The sequence below is a fragment of the Phyllopteryx taeniolatus genome, chromosome 6 (genome assembly GCF_024500385.1).
Source record: "Phyllopteryx taeniolatus isolate TA_2022b chromosome 6, UOR_Ptae_1.2, whole genome shotgun sequence".
In the NCBI taxonomy this organism is placed as follows: Eukaryota; Metazoa; Chordata; class Actinopteri; order Syngnathiformes; family Syngnathidae; genus Phyllopteryx; species Phyllopteryx taeniolatus.
Window position 1 is genome coordinate 13,770,423 of NC_084507.1, and position 18,744 is coordinate 13,789,166.

Consider the following 18,744-nt stretch of genomic DNA (forward strand, 5'->3'; position numbering starts at 1 on the left):
AAACTTTATTGTTTTTAGCAAATAATCATTAACTTAGAATTTTATGGCTGCAACACGTTCTAAAAAAGCTGGGACAGGGTCATGTTTCACCTTTTCTTTTAACAACATTCAATAAACGTTTGGGAGCTGAGGACACTAACTGTTGAAGCTTTGTAGGTGGAATTCTTTCCCATTCTTGCTTGATGTACAGCTTCAGCTGTTCAACAGTCTGGGGTCTCCGTTGTCGTATTTTACGCTTCATAATGTGCCACACATTTTCAATGGGAGACAGGTCTGGACTGCAGGCAGGCCAGTCTAGTACCCGCACTCTTTTACTACGAAGCCACGCTGTTGTAACACGTGCAGAATGTGGTTTGGAATTGTCTTGCTGAAATAAGATGGGGTGTCCATGAAAAAGACGTTGCTTGGATGGCAGCATATGTTTCTCCAAAACCTGTATATACCTTTCAGCATTAATGGTGCCTTCAAAGATGTGTAAATTATTCATGCCATTGGCACTAACACAGCCCCATACCATCACAGATGCTGGCTTTTGAACTTTGCGTCCATAACAGTCCGGATGGTTCTTTTCCTCTTTGGCCCGGAGGACACGATGTCCACAATTTCCCCCAAAAAATTTAAATGTGGACTCATCGGACCACAGAACACTTTACCACTTTGCGTCAGTCCATCTTAGATGAGCTCGGGCCCAGAGAAGCCGGCGGCATTTCTGGGTGTTGTTGATAAATGGCTTTTGCTTTGCGTAGTCGAGTTTCAAGTTGCACTTACGGATGTAGCGCTGAACTGTATTTATTGACATTGGTTTTCTGAAGTGTTCCTGAGCCCATGTAGTGATATCCTTTGAACATTGCTGTCGGTTTTTGATGCAGTGCCGCCTGAGGGATTGCAGGTCACGGGCATTCAATGTCCTTTTTTTGTTCTTATTTATGTAAATATTGTGAATTGTATCATTATTTTTGTACAGTTTTCACGGTGCCATTGGAGATTAGATGTCTTCAATAAACCCGTTCAAGAAAACTGCTTGTGTTTGTCGTACCTGCGGGGGAATTATACAGTGCAAGCAATCCTAAATATCATTGCCATCAGACAGAATTCTCGCATCGCCAAAGCCATTATTTTTCATGACTTTTTAAACGTCATTAAAGTTGGTATTATAGCCTATATTGCTATCATTTACTGGATACCAACATTAACACATTTCCTCAAAGCTATGTTTAATCGCAGATAGGAAATTTATGACTTATTTGCATGGAGGTAGGAGAATATGCTTTCATTGATAAGAATATTCGAACACAGACGCCAGTGCTGCCAGCAGCGTTCATCCAAGTCCCCGGTCGTGTTGAGCCTTTCGACAAGAGAAAAGGCTTTAATAGTTAACCAAAGCTAACGACTGTAGTAACATGAATCTGTGAATCTGTGAAGTGAATCTGCATGCAAAACCTTTGTGGCTTAAGGGCTTCCTTATGCATCGAAGCATTACAGTGATCCATTTTTAACAAAGCAGGCATACTCAAATGTATCTGGGGGGAAAAAAAATCAAATCACGTTAGCTATTTTCAATAAGACACTGCATGTTTATTGTGTTTGTAGATCATGGAGTCTGTGACGAGAGTGAAGAAGTCTCTACGCGCGCCCATCAGGAAGCTCACCAGTTGTGTGAGTACCATGAGCAGCAAGAAGTTGTGTGCCAAACGTCGGTACCACAGAGCTAGACGTGGTGGAGGACAAGGAGGCTGTGGCAGGTCAAGGAAGGCCCCTCCTCGACGAACCGCCGATGCCAAATATCCATCGGTGGTTCGCTCCTACCAGGCCGACTTGGAGAAGGAAAGGCAAGTCTTGCATATCACAATCGTCTTTACTCTTTACCTTTCATCATAAATATTCGGTAAAAATTAGTAATCAGAAGGTGGTACGGTGGACGACTGGTTAGCACATCCGCCTCACAGATCTGAGGACCCGGAGTCAAATCCGGCCTCGCCTGTGTGGAGTTTGCATGTTCTCCCCGTGCCTGCGTGGGTTTTCTCCGGGTACTCCGGTTTCCTCCCACATTCCAAAAATGCATGGTAGGTTAATTGAAGACTCTAAAATTGCCGTAGGTGTGAAGGTGAGTGCGAATTGTTTGTTTGTTTGTATGTGCCCTGCGATTGGTTGGCGACCAGTTCACGGTGGATGCCACTCGCCCGAAGTTAGCTGGGATATGCTCCAGCACACCCGCGACCCTAGTGAGGAGAAGCGGTACAGAAAATGGATGGATGTGTATATTATGTGTGTATATTTAAAACATTACAGAAAATGGATGGATGGATGGATGGATAGTAATTAGAATGGCACTGAGTGGACGCAAAAAAAAAAAAACGAGACCTCTTCCACTCCAGCCCTCTTAAGTGGGGGCAAAGAAAATGTTTCCTGGGAGTGTTACTAGGAATCCCACGTGTGTTCCTGGCAGGACACGCCCTGCTCCGATATTACTGGCGCCAGGACATGCGTCGCTGCACTATGATTGGTTGTTGTACTTAGGTGTGACGGGGTTAATGTTTCCCACTAACCCTAACCCACCCTAATCCTAACCTTAACCCATCCTAAACTGCTTCAGCCCCAACCCTAGCCCTAATCCTAACCACAACAAACGTCTTTGTTTTTATTTCGTACGAATGTGAATACATTTTTGTGATGGTCCTCTCGTTACATCTGCGCAGCCAGCCCTTCCCACGATGCAGGAGCCAATCATGTTGCAGCGGGGCGTGTCTTGGGATTCCTCGTGCTTCCGGGGAGGCACATTTTTTTAGCGAACTAGCTCACATGCTAGCTATTTAACTAAGAACAATAGATGACAATAACCCCCTTTTAGCTTGCTAGCTCGTTCACATGCTAACTAACTCAAACACTATACTGGAGGAGAAGGATCAAATTTTGGCTAGCGACCAAGCTCACATGCTAAGCGACTTAAAGCAATGCATCTCACGATTTAATGATAACTAACTAGCCCACACGCTTACTGTTTAACTACAAGCAACACATCACAGGACATATAACTAACTAACTAACAAACAATGACTTATAAATAACATTTTACCTTGTGCAATTTTGCATTTGGCGGAATTAATAGTTAACACTTTATAGCGCTCTTAAAAGTTAAAAATCTTTATCCGTGACATTTACTGTATATGAGTACCTGTGACTTTTCTTTATGATGGGTGGATAAAGAAAATCCTCTTTGTGTGTTGTGTTTGAATGACAGCTGCCTGAGCGGACGTATTAGAGGAAGAGCGCTCAGTCCGCAGAGCCTCACGTTTCCTTTTAAGTATGTTTGTTCACTTCCAGAAAACTGCGTGAAGCCATGAACGCTCAGAAGAATGCAGAGAGAGCAGCCATGAGAGTTCACTTCAGGAGAAAATATCATCTAGCAGAGGTGTGTTTGTGTAACACTTAGGAGATAGCCATACAATTGCAGCAAGGTGTCTGATTGTATAAAAATGTTGGAAATTCTAATTCTTGGGTCTGTAGACAGGTGCTGTATATATTAAAAAAAAAACAATCAATCTCAATACATGCTGATATTTTGAATAGTGGTAATAATAATGCATACCAATTATATAGGGCATTTCTAGGCACTCAAAAGATGCTCTACAATAGCACAATTATTCATTCACTCCTCAGTCACACCATGGTGGTGGTAAGCTACTTGTGTAGCCACAGCTGCCCTGGGGCAAATTGACGGAAGCATGGCTACTCTTCTGTGCCTCCAGCCCTTCCGACCACCACCACCAAACATCCAGCCACATTCATCCATACGCAATGTGGGTTAAGTGTCTTGCACATGACGACGACATGCGTTCGGCGGGGATACGAACCGCCACCCGCAATGTTCATTTGGCTTTCTAAACATATTCGTGACTTCATCTTGGACTCATTTTTACTGCAAAATTATTTTGCCGGCCTATTTCGCATTTATGCTCATGATGCTTATGGTCATCACAAGCTTGTGTCAAAGTGGCCAAAAGAGTTTAAACCAATTTCACGAATAAATGATTTTGCTTCTCATCTTTCAAATGACTTTAAGACAGCAGTTAGGAAATGCACATTTTAGTGTAACCCTGCATCAAGATTTACTCACATTTAATGACATCTAATGCAAGAACTTGATCCAAAATTCTTGACAGACAGATAATAATAAATTAAGTAGCAGCAGTTATGAATACAAAATACATTTTCTCTCCCCCAAAATTCAAAGGTCTCTATTCATATTTACAGCACCAAACATTGAAAATGAGCAGTAACAGTGTATGTGGCAAGAGTACACATAATGTAATACTGTATATGCAGATATGAATATCAGCTGCATATGAATAAAGAAAAAGTACTTATGTTGGTGGGGATCAACAAAAGGCAGCATGCAGAATCAGAATCAGAATCTTAACAGCAATAATAGTCCAATTAATACTATTGGCTTCTTTAGGGGAGAATCTTTTGATACAGCTCTTGTATGAAATGTCATTAGCTAAAGCGAGAGTAGAAATAAAATACAATGTTGTTTCTTCAAGACACACGTGCTACAAAAAAAATGAGAGTTATGTTTTGTTCTGTATCATTAAGAATTCCAAGGACGGTAGCCACCTGAAGTGCGTTGGCGGCAATGTGTCGCTCCCCCGTGAGCTGTCCAACCTGGTACGTCCCGACAACAAGACGAAGGATGACGGCTTCAACCTGGTCGGCGCCTTCCAAGGCCTCCGCTTGGGCCCGCTGGCAGGGGGCAAACGCGGCAAACACGCCACCGCTGCCACGCCCCAGAGAGCGCAGGCTTGTCAAGTCATGTGACTGAGACAATGTATCACATGCCGCTGTACAGACTTTCTGAAATAACCATCTTATGGTTATTTCTCACAGTTCTGAGGACACGGGTTCAAATCCTGCCTCGCCTGTGTGGCGTTTGCATGTTTCTTCAATTAAATAAATACAGTAAAAGAATTTTTTTTACATGTATTTGGAAAAAAAAGGTGGCACGGTAGACAACTGGTTAGCACATGCGCCTCACAGTTCTGAGAACCCGGGTTCAAATCTGGCCTCGCCTGTGTGGAGTTTGCATGTTCTCCCTGTGCCTGCGTGGGTTTTCTCTGGGTACTCCAGTTTCCTCCCACATCCCCAAAACATGCACGATAGGTTAATTGAAGACTCTAAATTGGCCGTAGGTATGAATGTGAGTGCGAGTGCTTGTTTGTTTATATCTGCCCTGCGATTGGCTGGCGACCAGTTCAGGCTGTACCCCGCCTACTGCCCGCGGTTAGCTGGAATAGGCTCCAGCATACCCGCAACCCTAGTGAGGATAAGCGGTGTAGAAAATGGGTGGATTGGGGAAAAAAATAGTAGAAATTTAAAAAAAAAAAGGTTCATGAACTGGTTTATTAAAGTAATTATAATACAATTAAAATGTGACTGATTGTACATATACATTTGTTTTTACATCACCTACAGATGACCTGGCCCATCTCTCCACAAAGGTTTTCTCACCCCTGGTATACGTGATAATATCCATCCATCCATTATCTGAGCCGCTTCTCCTCACAAGGGTCGCGGGAGTGCTGGAGCCTATCCCAGCTATCATTGGGCAGGAGGCGGGGTACACCCTGAACTGGTTGCCGGCCAATCGCAGTACGTGATAACAGTTTTGTTTAATATGGTTAGAAAAATCTTTTCTTGCAGTGAGCTGCTGTGGGTGGATAAATATTTGTTCATACAAGGTTGTATAGTAAGAAGAAGTAGCTCAAATGTCAATGAAATTGTTGGCAAATCTTTAAATAAAGCTGTATTTGTCCAGCTGGATGTCCTCTCTCAAGTCTCTTAAGGGCAGCAGGAATGTGTTGTCATTCTCTTGACCTGGCCACCTTCACATTCATAAATCATCGCTTCCTATCAGGAAGAGCGCATCCAAGGATTACTGGAGGCGGGAAGTCAGCAATAAACCGGACCTCACATGTGGTTCGCCCCCGGTGAGGAGCATGTCCAACGCGGTGAGGATGTCCAATGCGGTGAGAATGTGCGTCCGAGCGCGGCTCTGTGGCCCTGCAGCCTCCAGGGCGCTCAACGTGATGGTGGGGGGAAAAGGAGCAGAAAACGTTAGTGGGACGAGTAGCAGGGGACGGGTGAGGAGCTTTGAGGAGATCCCGAACACCGGCAGGAACAGATGGCTCAACCTGGTCACCTTCTGGAGGGAAGGTCGCTTCAGGCTGCTTCACAAGCACATGGAGAGTTCCTTCAACACACTCGGACCCATCTACAGGTACCAATTGGCCACGACGAGGAAAGGTTTGGATCGCCAGCTGATCCTCTCCATTGATAGATGATGAAAGCTTTGGATCAATAGGAACATCTCTACAGACAGGGAAGAACATGATGTCCTATGCTTTGGATTATGATGTGATTGATCCTCTCCATAGATAGATAGCTAGATAGAAAGATGGGTAGATACAGACAAGACAAGAGATAGATGCCATTTGATGTGGAATGCTTTGGATTGTGAATTGTTCCTTTCCATAGGTAAAGTGGGTGCAAATAGTCTAGATGTGGGACTGGTTAATTCTGAACACATCCCTGATTATAAAAGGGGGTGCGAACACTTGTGCAACCACATCATCTCGGTTGTTTTTTTCCAACTTCCACTCTAAAATATTTTATTTTATCATCGGTCACAATAACAGTGGAAAAAAGTTTTGAAACGATAGATTTCTTTTTTTTTTTAATATCACAAAGACCTTGCATTTGAACAGGGGTGTGTACAATTTTCATATTCACTGTCAAAAGCACATGATGTGGTATACGTTGGACCATGAGCTGATCCTGTGTGTGTGTGTGTGTGTGTGTGTGTGTGTGTGTGTGTGTGCGCATGCGTGCATGTCAAAGGGAGCACCTTGGCCCTCAAAGCACCGTGAACATCATGTTGCCATCCGACATCGCCGAGCTGTTCCGCTACGAAGGCCTCACCCCGCAACGGATGGTCCTGCAGCCATGGGCCACGCACCGGGAGACCCGCGGGCACGAGAAAGGAGTCTTCCTCAAGTCAGCACCCTTCGCTCTCTTGCACACACACACACACACCCCCCAACCCGACTGACTGTCTGGTTTCCCGTCAGGAACGGTGCCGAGTGGCGTGCCGACCGGCTGCTGCTCAACAAGGAGGTGATGTTGAGCGCGGCCGTCAAGAGTTTCCTCCCCGACATGGACGAGGTGGCGAGGGATTTCTGCCGGATGATCAATGGCAGGGTGGAGGGCCAGGGAAGAGGAACGCACGGCGAAAGCAGCCTGACCTTCAACCCCGGTCCAGACATCTTTGCCTTTGCACTGGAAGGTCAGAGTTTACATATGCTCCAGCTCTATTCATCCAGCTATTTTCCTTGAGAGACAGTGTAACTTTCACAGCTCTGTCTCTTCTTGCGCATGCAGTGTATCAAGAAAACAGAGTGCTTCACTTTTTCCACACTTTGTTACATTATACCCTTATTCCGAAATGGATTAAACAAAAATGTCTTACAAATTCTCCACACAACACCCCATAATCACAATATAAAAGGCTTTTTTTGGGTGAGATTTTAGCAAATGTACTAAAAAAAGAAAATTGCATTTAGGACAACTCAACCAAATGAATGTTCTTGAGTGGCCCAGCCAAAGGCCAGAATTGAATTTGATTAAACATCTCTGAAAGAAATCTCTAAATGGCTGTGCACCGACGCTCCCCGTCCAACCTGAAAGGTACTGCAAAGAGGAATGTGCTAAACTGCCCAAAGATAATTGTGCCAAGCTTGTGGCGTCATATTTAGAAAAGGCTTTAATTTCTGCCAAAGGTATGTCAACAAAGTATTAAGCAAAGACTGTGAATAGTTATAGGTATGTGTGATTTCTCATTTTTTCATTTGTAATATATTTGAAAACACACACAAAAATGCTCATCTTATGACTATGGTGTTTTTTGTGTAGAATTTTGAGGAAAAAAATGCATTCAATTTTGGAGTAAGGTAGGTAACATAAACATAAAATGTGGAGAATAATTGATGCTCTGTGAATACATTCCGTGAGCACCGTATGAGCGCTTAGCATAGGACACGTGCCAGGTCACGCATGCTCAAAAATAGAAGTGAGACAAAGTCACACATGACACATTTACAAGTGTGATGCTTGCGTGACTCACTTGTATGCATCTGTGCATGTTTGAAGGCTAGGTTATTGACTTTGGGTCATAGCACCCTGCTTGTCGAAAAAGGCCTCAGCCAGGTGTGAAGCTACTGCTTGTCTCACTGGTGTGTTTCTGATAGATGTAAAACTGAATGAAAACATGCCCTCAGTATAAAAAGACAGGATGAAAAATTTACTTCACAACCCTAGTCGCAGGCTCAGAAGCTCCTTGCACATGGTCAAAGGCTCTAGCTAGCTGATGACTGAAAGATATTGGCCAATGATTGATGCTCAGTATCAAAAAGGCCATAGTCTAGGGTCAAAAGGCTCCAGGTCAGGACTGAAAGGCCCAAGCCAAGGATCAAAAGGCTATAGTCCCAGGTCGAAAGGCTCTAGCTCAGGATCAAAAGGCTTAAACCCAGAATCTAAAGGCTCAATTGCAGAATCAAAAAGCTCTGTCCCAGGATCAAAAGGCTCTAGCTCAGGGTCCAAAGGCTCTCGCTCAGGATCACAAGGCTCAAGCCCAGAATCAAAAAACTCTAGCCCAGTATCAAAATGCTTTACCCTGGGATCAAAGGGCTCTTGCTCAGGTTTGAGGGTCAAATGTCCAGTATTGGTAGACTGCAAGGCAAGATGTAGCAAGTTTATTTGTATAGCACCATTCATACACAAGGCAAAATCCATAGTTTTTTAGAGGCAATTACGAACAAGATAAAAATAAAAGATGAAATTCAAGATAAACCCAAACATAAAAGCATCTTGCTTGATGTTCAGCTTCAGCTCTTCAACGGTCCGGGGTCTCCGTTGTCGTATTTTACCCTTCATAATGCGCCACACATTTTCAATGGGAGACAAGTCTGGACTGCAGGCAGGCCAGTCTAGTACCCGCACTCTTTTACTACGAAGCTACGCTGTTGTAACACGTGCAGAATGTGGTTTGGCATTGTCTTGCTGAAATAAACAGGGGCGTCCATGAAAAAGACCTTGCTTGGATGGCAGCATATGTTTCTCCAAAACCTGTATGTACCTTTCCGCATTAATGGTGCCTTCACAGATGTGTAAGTTACTCTTGCCATTGGCACTAACACGGCTCCATGCCATCACAGATGCTGGCTTTTCAACTTTGCGTCCATAACAGTCCGGATGGTTCTTTTCCTCTTTGGCCCGGAGGACATGACGTCCACAATTTCCAAAAACAATTTTAAATGTGGACTCGTCGGACCACAGAAGACTTTTCCACTTTGAATCAGTTCATCTTAGATGAGCTCGGGCCCAGAGAAGCCGGCGGTGTTTCTGGGTGTTGTTGATAAATGGCTTTTGCTTTGCATAGTAGCGTTTCAAGTTGCACTTATGGATGTAGCGCCGAACTGTATTTACTGACATTGGTTTTCTGAAGTGTTCCTGAGCCCATGTGGTGATATCCTTTACACATTGTTGTCAGTTTTTGATGCAGTGCCGCCTGAAGGATCGAAGGTCACGGGCATTCAATGTTGGTTTTCGGTGTTGCCGCTTACATGCAGTGATTTCTCCAGATTCTCTGAACCTTTTGATGATATTATGGACCGTAGATGATGAAATCCCTAAATTCCTTGCAATTGTACGTTGAGGAACATTGCCCTTAAAATGTTCGACTATTTTCTCACGCACTTGTTCACAAAGAGGTGAACCATGCCCCATCTTTGCTTGTGAATTCAGGGAAGCTCCTTTTATACCCAATCATGGCACCCACCTGTTCCCAATTAGCCTGTTCACCTGTGGGATGTTCCAAACAGGTGTTTGATGAGCATTCCTCGACTTTCTCAGTCTTTTTTGCCACCTGTCCCAGCTTTTTTGGAACGTGTTGCAGCCATAATATTCTAAGTTAATGATTATTTGCTAAAAACAATAAAGTTTGAACATTAAATATATTATCTTTGTAGTGTATTCAATTAAATATAGGTTGAACATGATTCGCAAGTCATTGTATTCTGTTTTTATTTATGTTTAACACACATCCAACTTCATTGGAATTGGGGTTGTATGTTACTAATGGTTTGCTCCTCCCCCATACGTGCAATCCCTCCACGCAGCTAGCTGCTACATTCTCTACGGGGAGCGCATCGGCCTTTTCTCATCAAAGCCTCCCATGGAGTCTCAGAAGTTCATCTGGGCAGTGGAAAGAATGCTGACCACCACGGTGCCCCTCTTATACCTGCCTTCCCCCCTGCTGGTCCGCCTCGGGACCTCCTTGTGGACCCAGCACGCCACTGCATGGGACCACATCTTCAGCCACGGTAGTGTTGGGGGAATGTTTTTTTTTGTTTTCTAACCTTGGGCTGTTGTCTTACACAGTGGTGGGGAGGAATGAAATTTTGATAAAATAATATAAGCCTTAGCCTACGCAAGCTAGCTCTTGGTCTGAAAAGGTGACAACCGCCATGTGACATGTAACGCTACTCTTGAGGGCTAGGTATCACAGCTACCAAACCCGACCCCTCCCATTGGGTAGGTTTAGGGACTGAATGCTGGTTTGGGCTCCAATAATTTTCTGACAGTAACGGCTTTCACGCTAATGTCCCCTGTGGGCAAGTAATAATTAGTAAGTTTTTTTTTTTCCCCCTGTTGTTTTCAAAGTGGGTAAAGTAAACCAGGACCAAGACCAAAATTCTGCAAGTTCATGCCCCCTTGAAAGGGTTTATAATTGCCTATAGATGCCACAAGATGGTGACAAAGCACTACGTTTGTCTAAATGAAGCTCCTCAACTCACTTCAACCCAGTTCCTTGGCAGCAAGATAGCAGCAAAACTAGTTTTATTGTTCTGGCCTGAGCACAAAAACTGCAAATGCTAGAGTTTTTCAGCTGATAACAAAGAATAGGTCCCCACCAAAGAGAAAAAAAAAGAAACAATTTGAATGTGAATTTGTGAACGCGAACTGCAAATATGTGGTGACAGTGGGGGGTGTGGGGATGGTGGAGCGTCGCCCGCCCACCCTCGGATCCGCCGGGGTGTGCTGGTTTAAGAAATTACAAAGATTGGTCTAACCCACCTGTGCTGGAGTTAAACAAATACTTTTACCATTCTTTGTTTTTTTTTCTTCTCAAGTACAGTATCTGTACTTCTTCTTAAGTACAGTGCAAGTACTTCTCCAACCTCTGTCTTTCAGCCGAGGCGAGGATGAAAAGGGGCTTCCAGCACCTGTCTTCCAGACCCGCTCCCAGCTCCGATGTAGGCAAGTCCACTGGAGTCCTGGGGAAGCTCCTGGAGAAAGGACAGTTATCTGGCGAGGCCATCAAAGCCAACATCACTGAACTGATGGCCGGAGCGGTGGACACGGTGTGTGAATGTCACTACCAGTCTGCTTATATTTGTATATTGATTGTGTGTTTCTGTTCAGACGGCTGTACCATTGCAGTTTGGTCTGTTTGAGCTGGCTCGTAACCCCGCGGTGCAGGAGAGCGTCAGGCGTCAGGTGACAGAGTCTATGGGCCAGGCTGGTGGTGACCCTCAGAAAGCCCTGGATGGGGCGCCGCTACTTAAAGGCACTGTGAAGGAGATTCTCAGGTAAGCCACTAACAAATAAATAATAATAATGATAACAATACTTGTTTTTGTTTGTTATTTTACATTTTTGCCTTTAAGTGATAGTCATGTAAAAATAATTACTACAAAAAACACTTTAAGATACATACATTCATTAAATCCCTTCCCATGGGCTCACCACCTGTGGGAGGGGGCATAGGGGTCGGGTGCAATGTGAGCTGGGCGGTGGCCGGAGGCGGGGACATTGGCGATCCGATCCCCGGCTACAGAAGCTGGCTCTAGGGACGTGGAACGTCACCTCTCTGGCAGGGAAGGAGCCTGAGCTGGTGTGTGAGGTCGAGAGGTTCTGACTAGATATAGTCAGGCTCGCCTCCACACACGGCTTGGGCTCTGGTACCAGTCCTTTCGAGAGGGGTTGGACTTGGAAGGGGTGCTGGAGAGCGCTCCCGCTGGGGACTCCATCGTTCTGTTGGGGGACTTCAATGCTCACGTGGGCAATGACAGTGAGACCTGGAAGGGCGTGATTCGGAGGAACGGCCCCCTCAATCAGAACCCGAGCTGTGTTCTGTTTTTGGACTTCTGTGCTCATCACGGATTGTCTATAACGAACACCATGTGCAAGCATGAGGGTGTCCACACGTGCACTTGGCACCAGGACACCCTAGGTCGCAGTTCGATGATCGACTTTGTGGTCGTGTCATCGGACTTGCGGCCGCATGTCTTGGACACTCGGGTGAAGACAGGCAGAGCCGTCAACTGAGGCGTGGCCCAATGGTTAAGATCATCGCCTGCCACTGTGGGGGAACTAGGTTCAAGACCCCGACTGGGCCATCCGCCAACATCCCCCGGACTCATCCGCTGTTGTGCCCTTGAGCAAGACACTGATACCCGGAAATGCTCCCCGGGCGCTTCAGCTGCCCCCTGCTCCAGTGTGTTCCACTAACATGTGAATGTGTTCACTGTGATGGGTAAAATGCAGAGAACAAATTTCGTGTGCATGCATGCATGTTCATGACAATAAAGGTGATTCTTCTTCTTCTGATCACCACCTGGTGGTGTGTTTGCTCCAATGGTGGGGCAAGATGCCGGTCCGACGTGGCAGACCCAAACATATTGTGAGGGTCTGCTGGGAACGTCTGACAGAACCCCCTGTCCGAAGGAGTTTCAACTCCCACCTCCGGCAGAACTTCACCCACGTCTCGGGGGAGGCGGGGGACATTGAGTCCTAGCGGACCATGTTCTGCGCCTCTATTGCCGAGGCGGCCGACCGGAGCTGTGGCCGTACTGTAGTCTGTGCCTGTCATGGCGGCAATCCCCGAACCCGTTGGTGGACACCAACGGTGAGGGATGCCGTCAAGCTGAAGAAGGAGTCCTATCGGGCGTTTTTGGCCTGTGGGACTCCTGAGTGAGTCTAAGTGAGTGTTTAAGAGGCATGGCTCCTGCAGGTCGGGCCCATCAGGCCGGACAACCACCGACGAAGAGGGCTGCCCCACCCAGACCCGCAGCACCAATCCCGGGACCCCCCGACAGCCCGCAGGGGACCACCCAGCTCCCCCACGGGAAGAGGAAGAGGCAACCGCAGTGGGACGCAAGGAACGCAGAGAAGAGGAGGAATCAGGCCTGAGAAGCGACAGAGGGGCCCCGCCGCCCCCACCAGCAGCCAGAGCGGGGGACCCAGGTGGGCGCCAGCACCCACGGAACATGGCCGGGTCCCCATCACACCACCAACACTCCCCGGGAGGTCACCCCAGTGGTTCCTCCCCACCCCCGAGATCGGGAAGGAGTGAAGAAAGTCCCACCTCCACAGACACTGGAACCGCAAATACAGGGAGAAGAGAAGAAGATCCCCACTCCATGCATGTGTCCTCTCACCATGCAAACCGATCTAAAATGTGTGGGAAAATAAAAATAAAAAATAAATAGAATAATAATAAAACAACAACCTCGACAACAAAGAATACAAAATTCTAAAGTTTACTTTCACACTTACAAAGATATTCTTATTGTCAGATGGCACACTACCCAGGCAAAGGAATCAATAAACTAGATTTAGCATGTTGAGAAAAGGTGACCAGCTATCTACGTATATATATCTTTGATTTTTTTCCTTCTGCTGATATTTTTTCTAACGCAATATATTCTATGATGTTATTTATTTTCATTTGTATTGTAGCTATTCTTCCCAGTGGTTATTCCAGCGTCTTAAGTCAGCTGAGGATTTTTTAGTTCTGTGAGTTTTGACGAAATATTAATACCGAAATACTTAATGTTTCCTATCGGAATAGGGTAATCTAGGATTGGATCTGTAGGAGTCCATGAGTTTGCTGTTAATTAAAATAATTAATTTGTATAAAATATGTCAAACGCGACTGAATCTTAGTAAAAACTATTTTTTATCTTCATTATTATTGGTACCATCATGATTATAATGATTATTAGTAGTATTCTCAAATACTGTCGTCTTGAGTATAGAGTACAAATAATAGTTTATATTATTATTTTGTCTGTGATCAGTGTATAAATGTAAACTGTCAGCATATTTAGGTATCCTTAGTGTCTTGAAACAGTGCACTTCAATTAACGTTGACATTATGTTATTATATGTCTCTACTTATTATGCGCTCTGTTGGTGGACAAGTACATATAGTACACGGTACCCTTAAGAAGACAACTGTTATGTGATTTTTTTTTTCTTCTTCAGAAGTTTGAAAAAAAAAAAGCCCCCAACAATTTCAGACTTTCATCCCCTAAGTGAGGAGAAACTCCATTCTAAAATGTTGTTGTGTTGTTGCAGGCTGTACCCAGTAGGTATCACAGTTCAGCGTTACCCGGTAAAAGACATTGTTCTTCAGAATTACAACATTCCAGCAGGGGTGAGTGAGTCATGTCAACAAAGTTAAAGTATATTAAGTACAGCATGTGCTTTATTCTGGGCATCTTACCCCCCTCAGACCTTGGTCCAGGTGTGTCTGTACCCCATGGGGAGGAGTGCGGACGTCTTCGATGACCCGCTTAACTTTGACCCGGGTCGGTGGGCCCGCATGCGAAAGGAGGGGGGCCAGCGCAGGGCCACGTTCCGCTCGCTGGCGTTCGGCTTCGGGCCCAGACAGTGCATCGGCCGCAGGATCGCTGAGAATGAGATTCAACTGTTGCTCATGCACGTGAGTGACGCCAGGCAGCATCACCAACAAACTTGAAATCATTTGTTCACATTTAAAATCCATTATACCCAATAGGAAATAATAGAGAAAAAAAATTAGCTATTCAGGACTGGTTAGCACATCAGCCTCACAGTTCTGAGGAGCGGGGTTGAAATCTGGCCTCGCTTGTGTGGAGTCTGTATTTTCTCCCCATGCCGGTATGGGTTTTCTCCGGGTACTCCGGTTTCCTCCCACATCCCCAAAACATGCATGGTAGGTTGATTGAAGACTCTAAATTGTCCGTAGGTGTGAATGTGAGTACGAATGGTTATTTTTTTTTTACATATGTGCCCTGCGATTGGCTAGCGACTAGTTCTGGGTGTAGCCCACCTCTCGCCCGGAGATAGCTGGGCTAGGTTCCAGCACGCCTGCGACTGTAGTGAGGATAAGTGGAATGGAAGGTGAATGAATGAATGAAAGTTTGCGGGAGGTCTGTGTCACGGAGGGACATAGCACAGTGGGAGCACGGCGAGAACGACTTTTTAAAGAAGCTTGATAAGGATAACAGGATCAAGAATCCGTGGAATTGGCACTGGCTGGAATTAAAAGTCGGAAAGGAATACCTTCGCGAAAATATTAGAAAGATTAAAGAACCTGGGAAGGCATACTGCATCTTGTGTCATCAGGATGTGAAGTATGGATATGGAGGAAGAATGCGCTTGGTCGATCGCTTCAACTGAAAGAAGCACGCACCGCTGGTTAAAACGAAGCAATCTAATTATAGATTAGCAGGTATTTTGCTGTCACAGTTCTATGAATTTGCTACATACTTACTAACGTAGTTAACGTTAGTTGTTTAACTTATATTGTTCATTTATGTAATGCATTATATATATATATATATATATATATATATATATATATGTGTGTGTGTGTATGTATGTATGTATGTATGTATGTATGTATTCTTCGATCGTCCTGTCCCTGCAGCATAAAAAACACCCCCACAGCATGATGCTGCCACCACCATGCTTCACTGTTGGGACTGTGTTGGACAGGTGATGAGCAGTGCCTGGTTTTCTCCACACATACCACTTAGAATTAAGGCCAACAATTTCTATCTTGGTCTCATCAGACCAGAGAATATTATATCTCACCATCTTCGAGTCCTTCAGGTGTTTTTTAGCAAACTCCATGCAGGCGTTCATGTGTCTTGCACTGAGGAGAGGCTTCCGTTGGGCCACTCTGCCATAAAGTCCCGACTGGTGGAAGGCTGCAGTGATGTTGACTTTCTAGAACTTTCTCCCATCTCCCGACTACATCTCTGGAGCTCAGCCACAGTGATCTTTGGGTCCTTCTTTACCTCTCTCACCAAGGCTCTTCTCCCCCAAATTGGCCGGACGGCCAGCTCTTCGAAGGATTCTGGTCGTCCCAAACGTCTTCCATTTAAGGATTATGGAGCCCACTGTGCTCTTAGGAACCTTAAGTGCAGCAGAATTTGTTTTTGTAACCTTGGCCAGTTCTGTGCCTTGCCACAATTCTGTCTCTGAGCTCTTCAGGCAGTTCCTTTAACCTCATGATTCTCATTTGCTCTGACATGAACCGTGAGCTGTAAGGTCTTATATAGACAGGGGTGTGGCTTTCCTAATCAAGTCCAATCAGTATATTCAAACACAGTTGGACTCCAATGAAGGTGTAGAACCATCTCAAGGATGATCAGAAGAAATGAACAGCACCCGAGTTAAAGTCACAGCAAAGGGTCTGTATACTTATGACTGTGTGATATTTTTTTCTGTCAATATGGGGTGCTGTGTGTACGTTAATGAGGGAAAAAATGCGTGTGTGTGTGTTTGTGTGTGTGAGAGACACCCATCTGATATATATATATATATATATATATATATATATATATAATATATTTAATGAGAAAAATGGTGACATGTTAAATACTTATTTCAGCCGCTGTTTGTAATATACCTGTAATATATGATATATAATATATGGCTGGCATTCTGTCAGGGCACCACATAGCTCCGCCCCTGGATATGCAACAATAAACGGTAATATTTCATACATACCTGAACATTAATTAGAAATAATAACACTTAAAAATGAGAATGATTGAGTGTTTTACGTATACACACATAATATAAACATCCATCCATTTTCTGTACCGTTTCTCCTCTCTAGGATCGTGGGCGTGCTGGAGCCTATCCTAGCTATCTTCGGGCAAGAGGCGGGGTACACCCTGAACTGGTTGCCAGCCAATCGCAGGGCACATATAAACAAACAACCATTCGCACTCACATTCACCCCTTTGGGCAACTTAGAATCTTCACTCAACCTACCACGCATGTTTTTGGGATGTGGGAGAAAACCGGAGTGCCCGGAGAAAACCCATGCAGGCACGGGGAGAACGTGCTAACTCCACACAGGAGAGCCCGGGATTTGAACCCCGGTCCTCAGAACTGTGAGCCAGACGTGCTAACCAGTCTTCCACCGTGCGGCCTAATGTATACATTGTAACGGTTATTTTTAAAACCTCATCTACAAATAATTAGTCAGTGTGAGAACTCAAATGTGGCCTTTGACCACAAACGTTTGCCCACCCTTGCTTTAGATGTCCCGTGAGCTGAAATTTAAAGAAACATGTTGAACCCCCCCCTTTTTATTTTTATTTATTTATTTTTTTACTACATTTTAGGCCCGGAACCTGAATTGTTTTACTGAAGAGGTTCGTTCCACTGCAGTTAGGATAAGATACACGACATCAATAAAATGAGAAATTATTGAGGTAGTCTTGCCTTTGTTTTCCTGTTTAGATCCTGCTTAACTTCCACCTCAGTGTGTCATCTCCAAAAGACATCGACACCAAGTTTGCACTCATCCTGCAGCCCGAATCACCACCTAGCATCACCTTCAGGAAGCTCTGACACACACGTACACACACACACACTCTCGACAAGAAGTGTTGTTTTGGAATAAAACAACAATTTAATCAACTCCAAGTAAAGTGTGCCTTCCTTTCCCGGTGGTTTTCATTGTGACAAAATGTCTGTCAGAGGTGTCCTATAGGTGACGCTAAAGATGAGACAGCCTGCTCATTCTTTCCTGCTCGTGCCGCTCGTCAGCTTTCATTTATGGCCTGCGACTGCCTGCGTCCTACAGGTTGGTGGTTCCCTTTCAATTGCTCCGCATTTTACAACTTACTTTCATCTCATCTTCTGCTGCTTCGATTGCTTCTAAGCTTTGCATCTTAACCACTTTAATTCTGCAAGTTTATGGTCACATTTGATTTCTCATGAGCTGTGTGTGGTGCAACTAGGAACCTAGTACTGGACACCATGTCCGTCTCTTGGAAAGGTAATCTTGATTCTAAAATGAGGATCATATGTGCGATTACAGTTTTGATCATCAGTCTGCTTGAATTATTATATGACATTACAATAAGTATTTAATCCAAGGAATGTATTGTTGGATTGTGCTTCTACAGCAAAGGTGCAAAGGTCTGTTTGTTCTGTAGCTAAAGATTTACGACTTCTGCTTCAATCAGTCAAACTGAGACACAACTTGGATTAAAAAAAAGAAAAAATGTCATCAGCACACAGCGTATCCAAGACGTTTGAGGCAGTTGTGATTAAGGTTGCAAACTTTTCATGAATATCAAAGCACTTCAGAAATGTGTTTTTCAAGGTGATATACCAATTATTATTATTGTCCATCTGCCCATTCTTTTAACCGCTTATCCTCACTAGGGTCGCGTGCGTGCTGGAGGCTATTCCAGCTGACTCTGGGCGAGAGGCGGGGTACACCCTGAACTAGTCGCCAGCCAATTGCAGGGCACATATAAACAACCATTCGCACTCACATTCAAGCCTACGGACAATTTAGAGTCTTCAATTAACCTGCAATGCATATTTTTG

General features: G+C 44.8%; 2 protein-coding genes across 4 annotated transcripts in view; both read left to right on the forward strand.

Moving 5' to 3' along the window:
• Positions 1–3,319: 3,319 nt before the first annotated feature.
• Positions 3,320–17,882, forward strand: LOC133479217 (cytochrome P450 11B, mitochondrial). 3 transcript variants are annotated; one of them, XM_061775859.1, is made up of 11 exons: positions 3,320–3,409; positions 4,594–4,665; positions 5,912–6,274; positions 6,895–7,050; positions 7,125–7,339; positions 10,230–10,433; positions 11,305–11,474; positions 11,536–11,702; positions 14,476–14,554; positions 14,633–14,842; positions 17,644–17,882. In XM_061775859.1, exons 2-11 carry the CDS (start codon positions 4,634–4,636, stop codon positions 17,752–17,754), a joined length of 1,707 nt encoding a protein of 568 aa, XP_061631843.1. In that variant the 5' UTR covers positions 3,320–3,409; positions 4,594–4,633; the 3' UTR covers positions 17,755–17,882. The 3 variants fall into 3 exon arrangements, with proteins under 3 accessions (XP_061631843.1, XP_061631841.1, XP_061631842.1); XM_061775857.1 differs by lacking the exon at positions 17,644–17,882 and adding an exon at positions 17,012–17,595; XM_061775858.1 differs by lacking the exon at positions 17,644–17,882 and adding an exon at positions 17,012–17,594 and having other exon boundaries at positions 3,342–3,409; positions 5,470–6,274.
• Positions 17,871–18,744, forward strand: part of pklr (pyruvate kinase L/R) — a 34,815-nt gene continuing 33,941 nt past the window's right edge. The window contains exon 1 of the mRNA XM_061775863.1: positions 17,871–17,989. Within this exon, the coding sequence (XP_061631847.1) occupies positions 17,962–17,989 (28 nt within the window). The 5' untranslated portion in view covers positions 17,871–17,961. The remainder of the gene's footprint in view (positions 17,990–18,744) is intronic.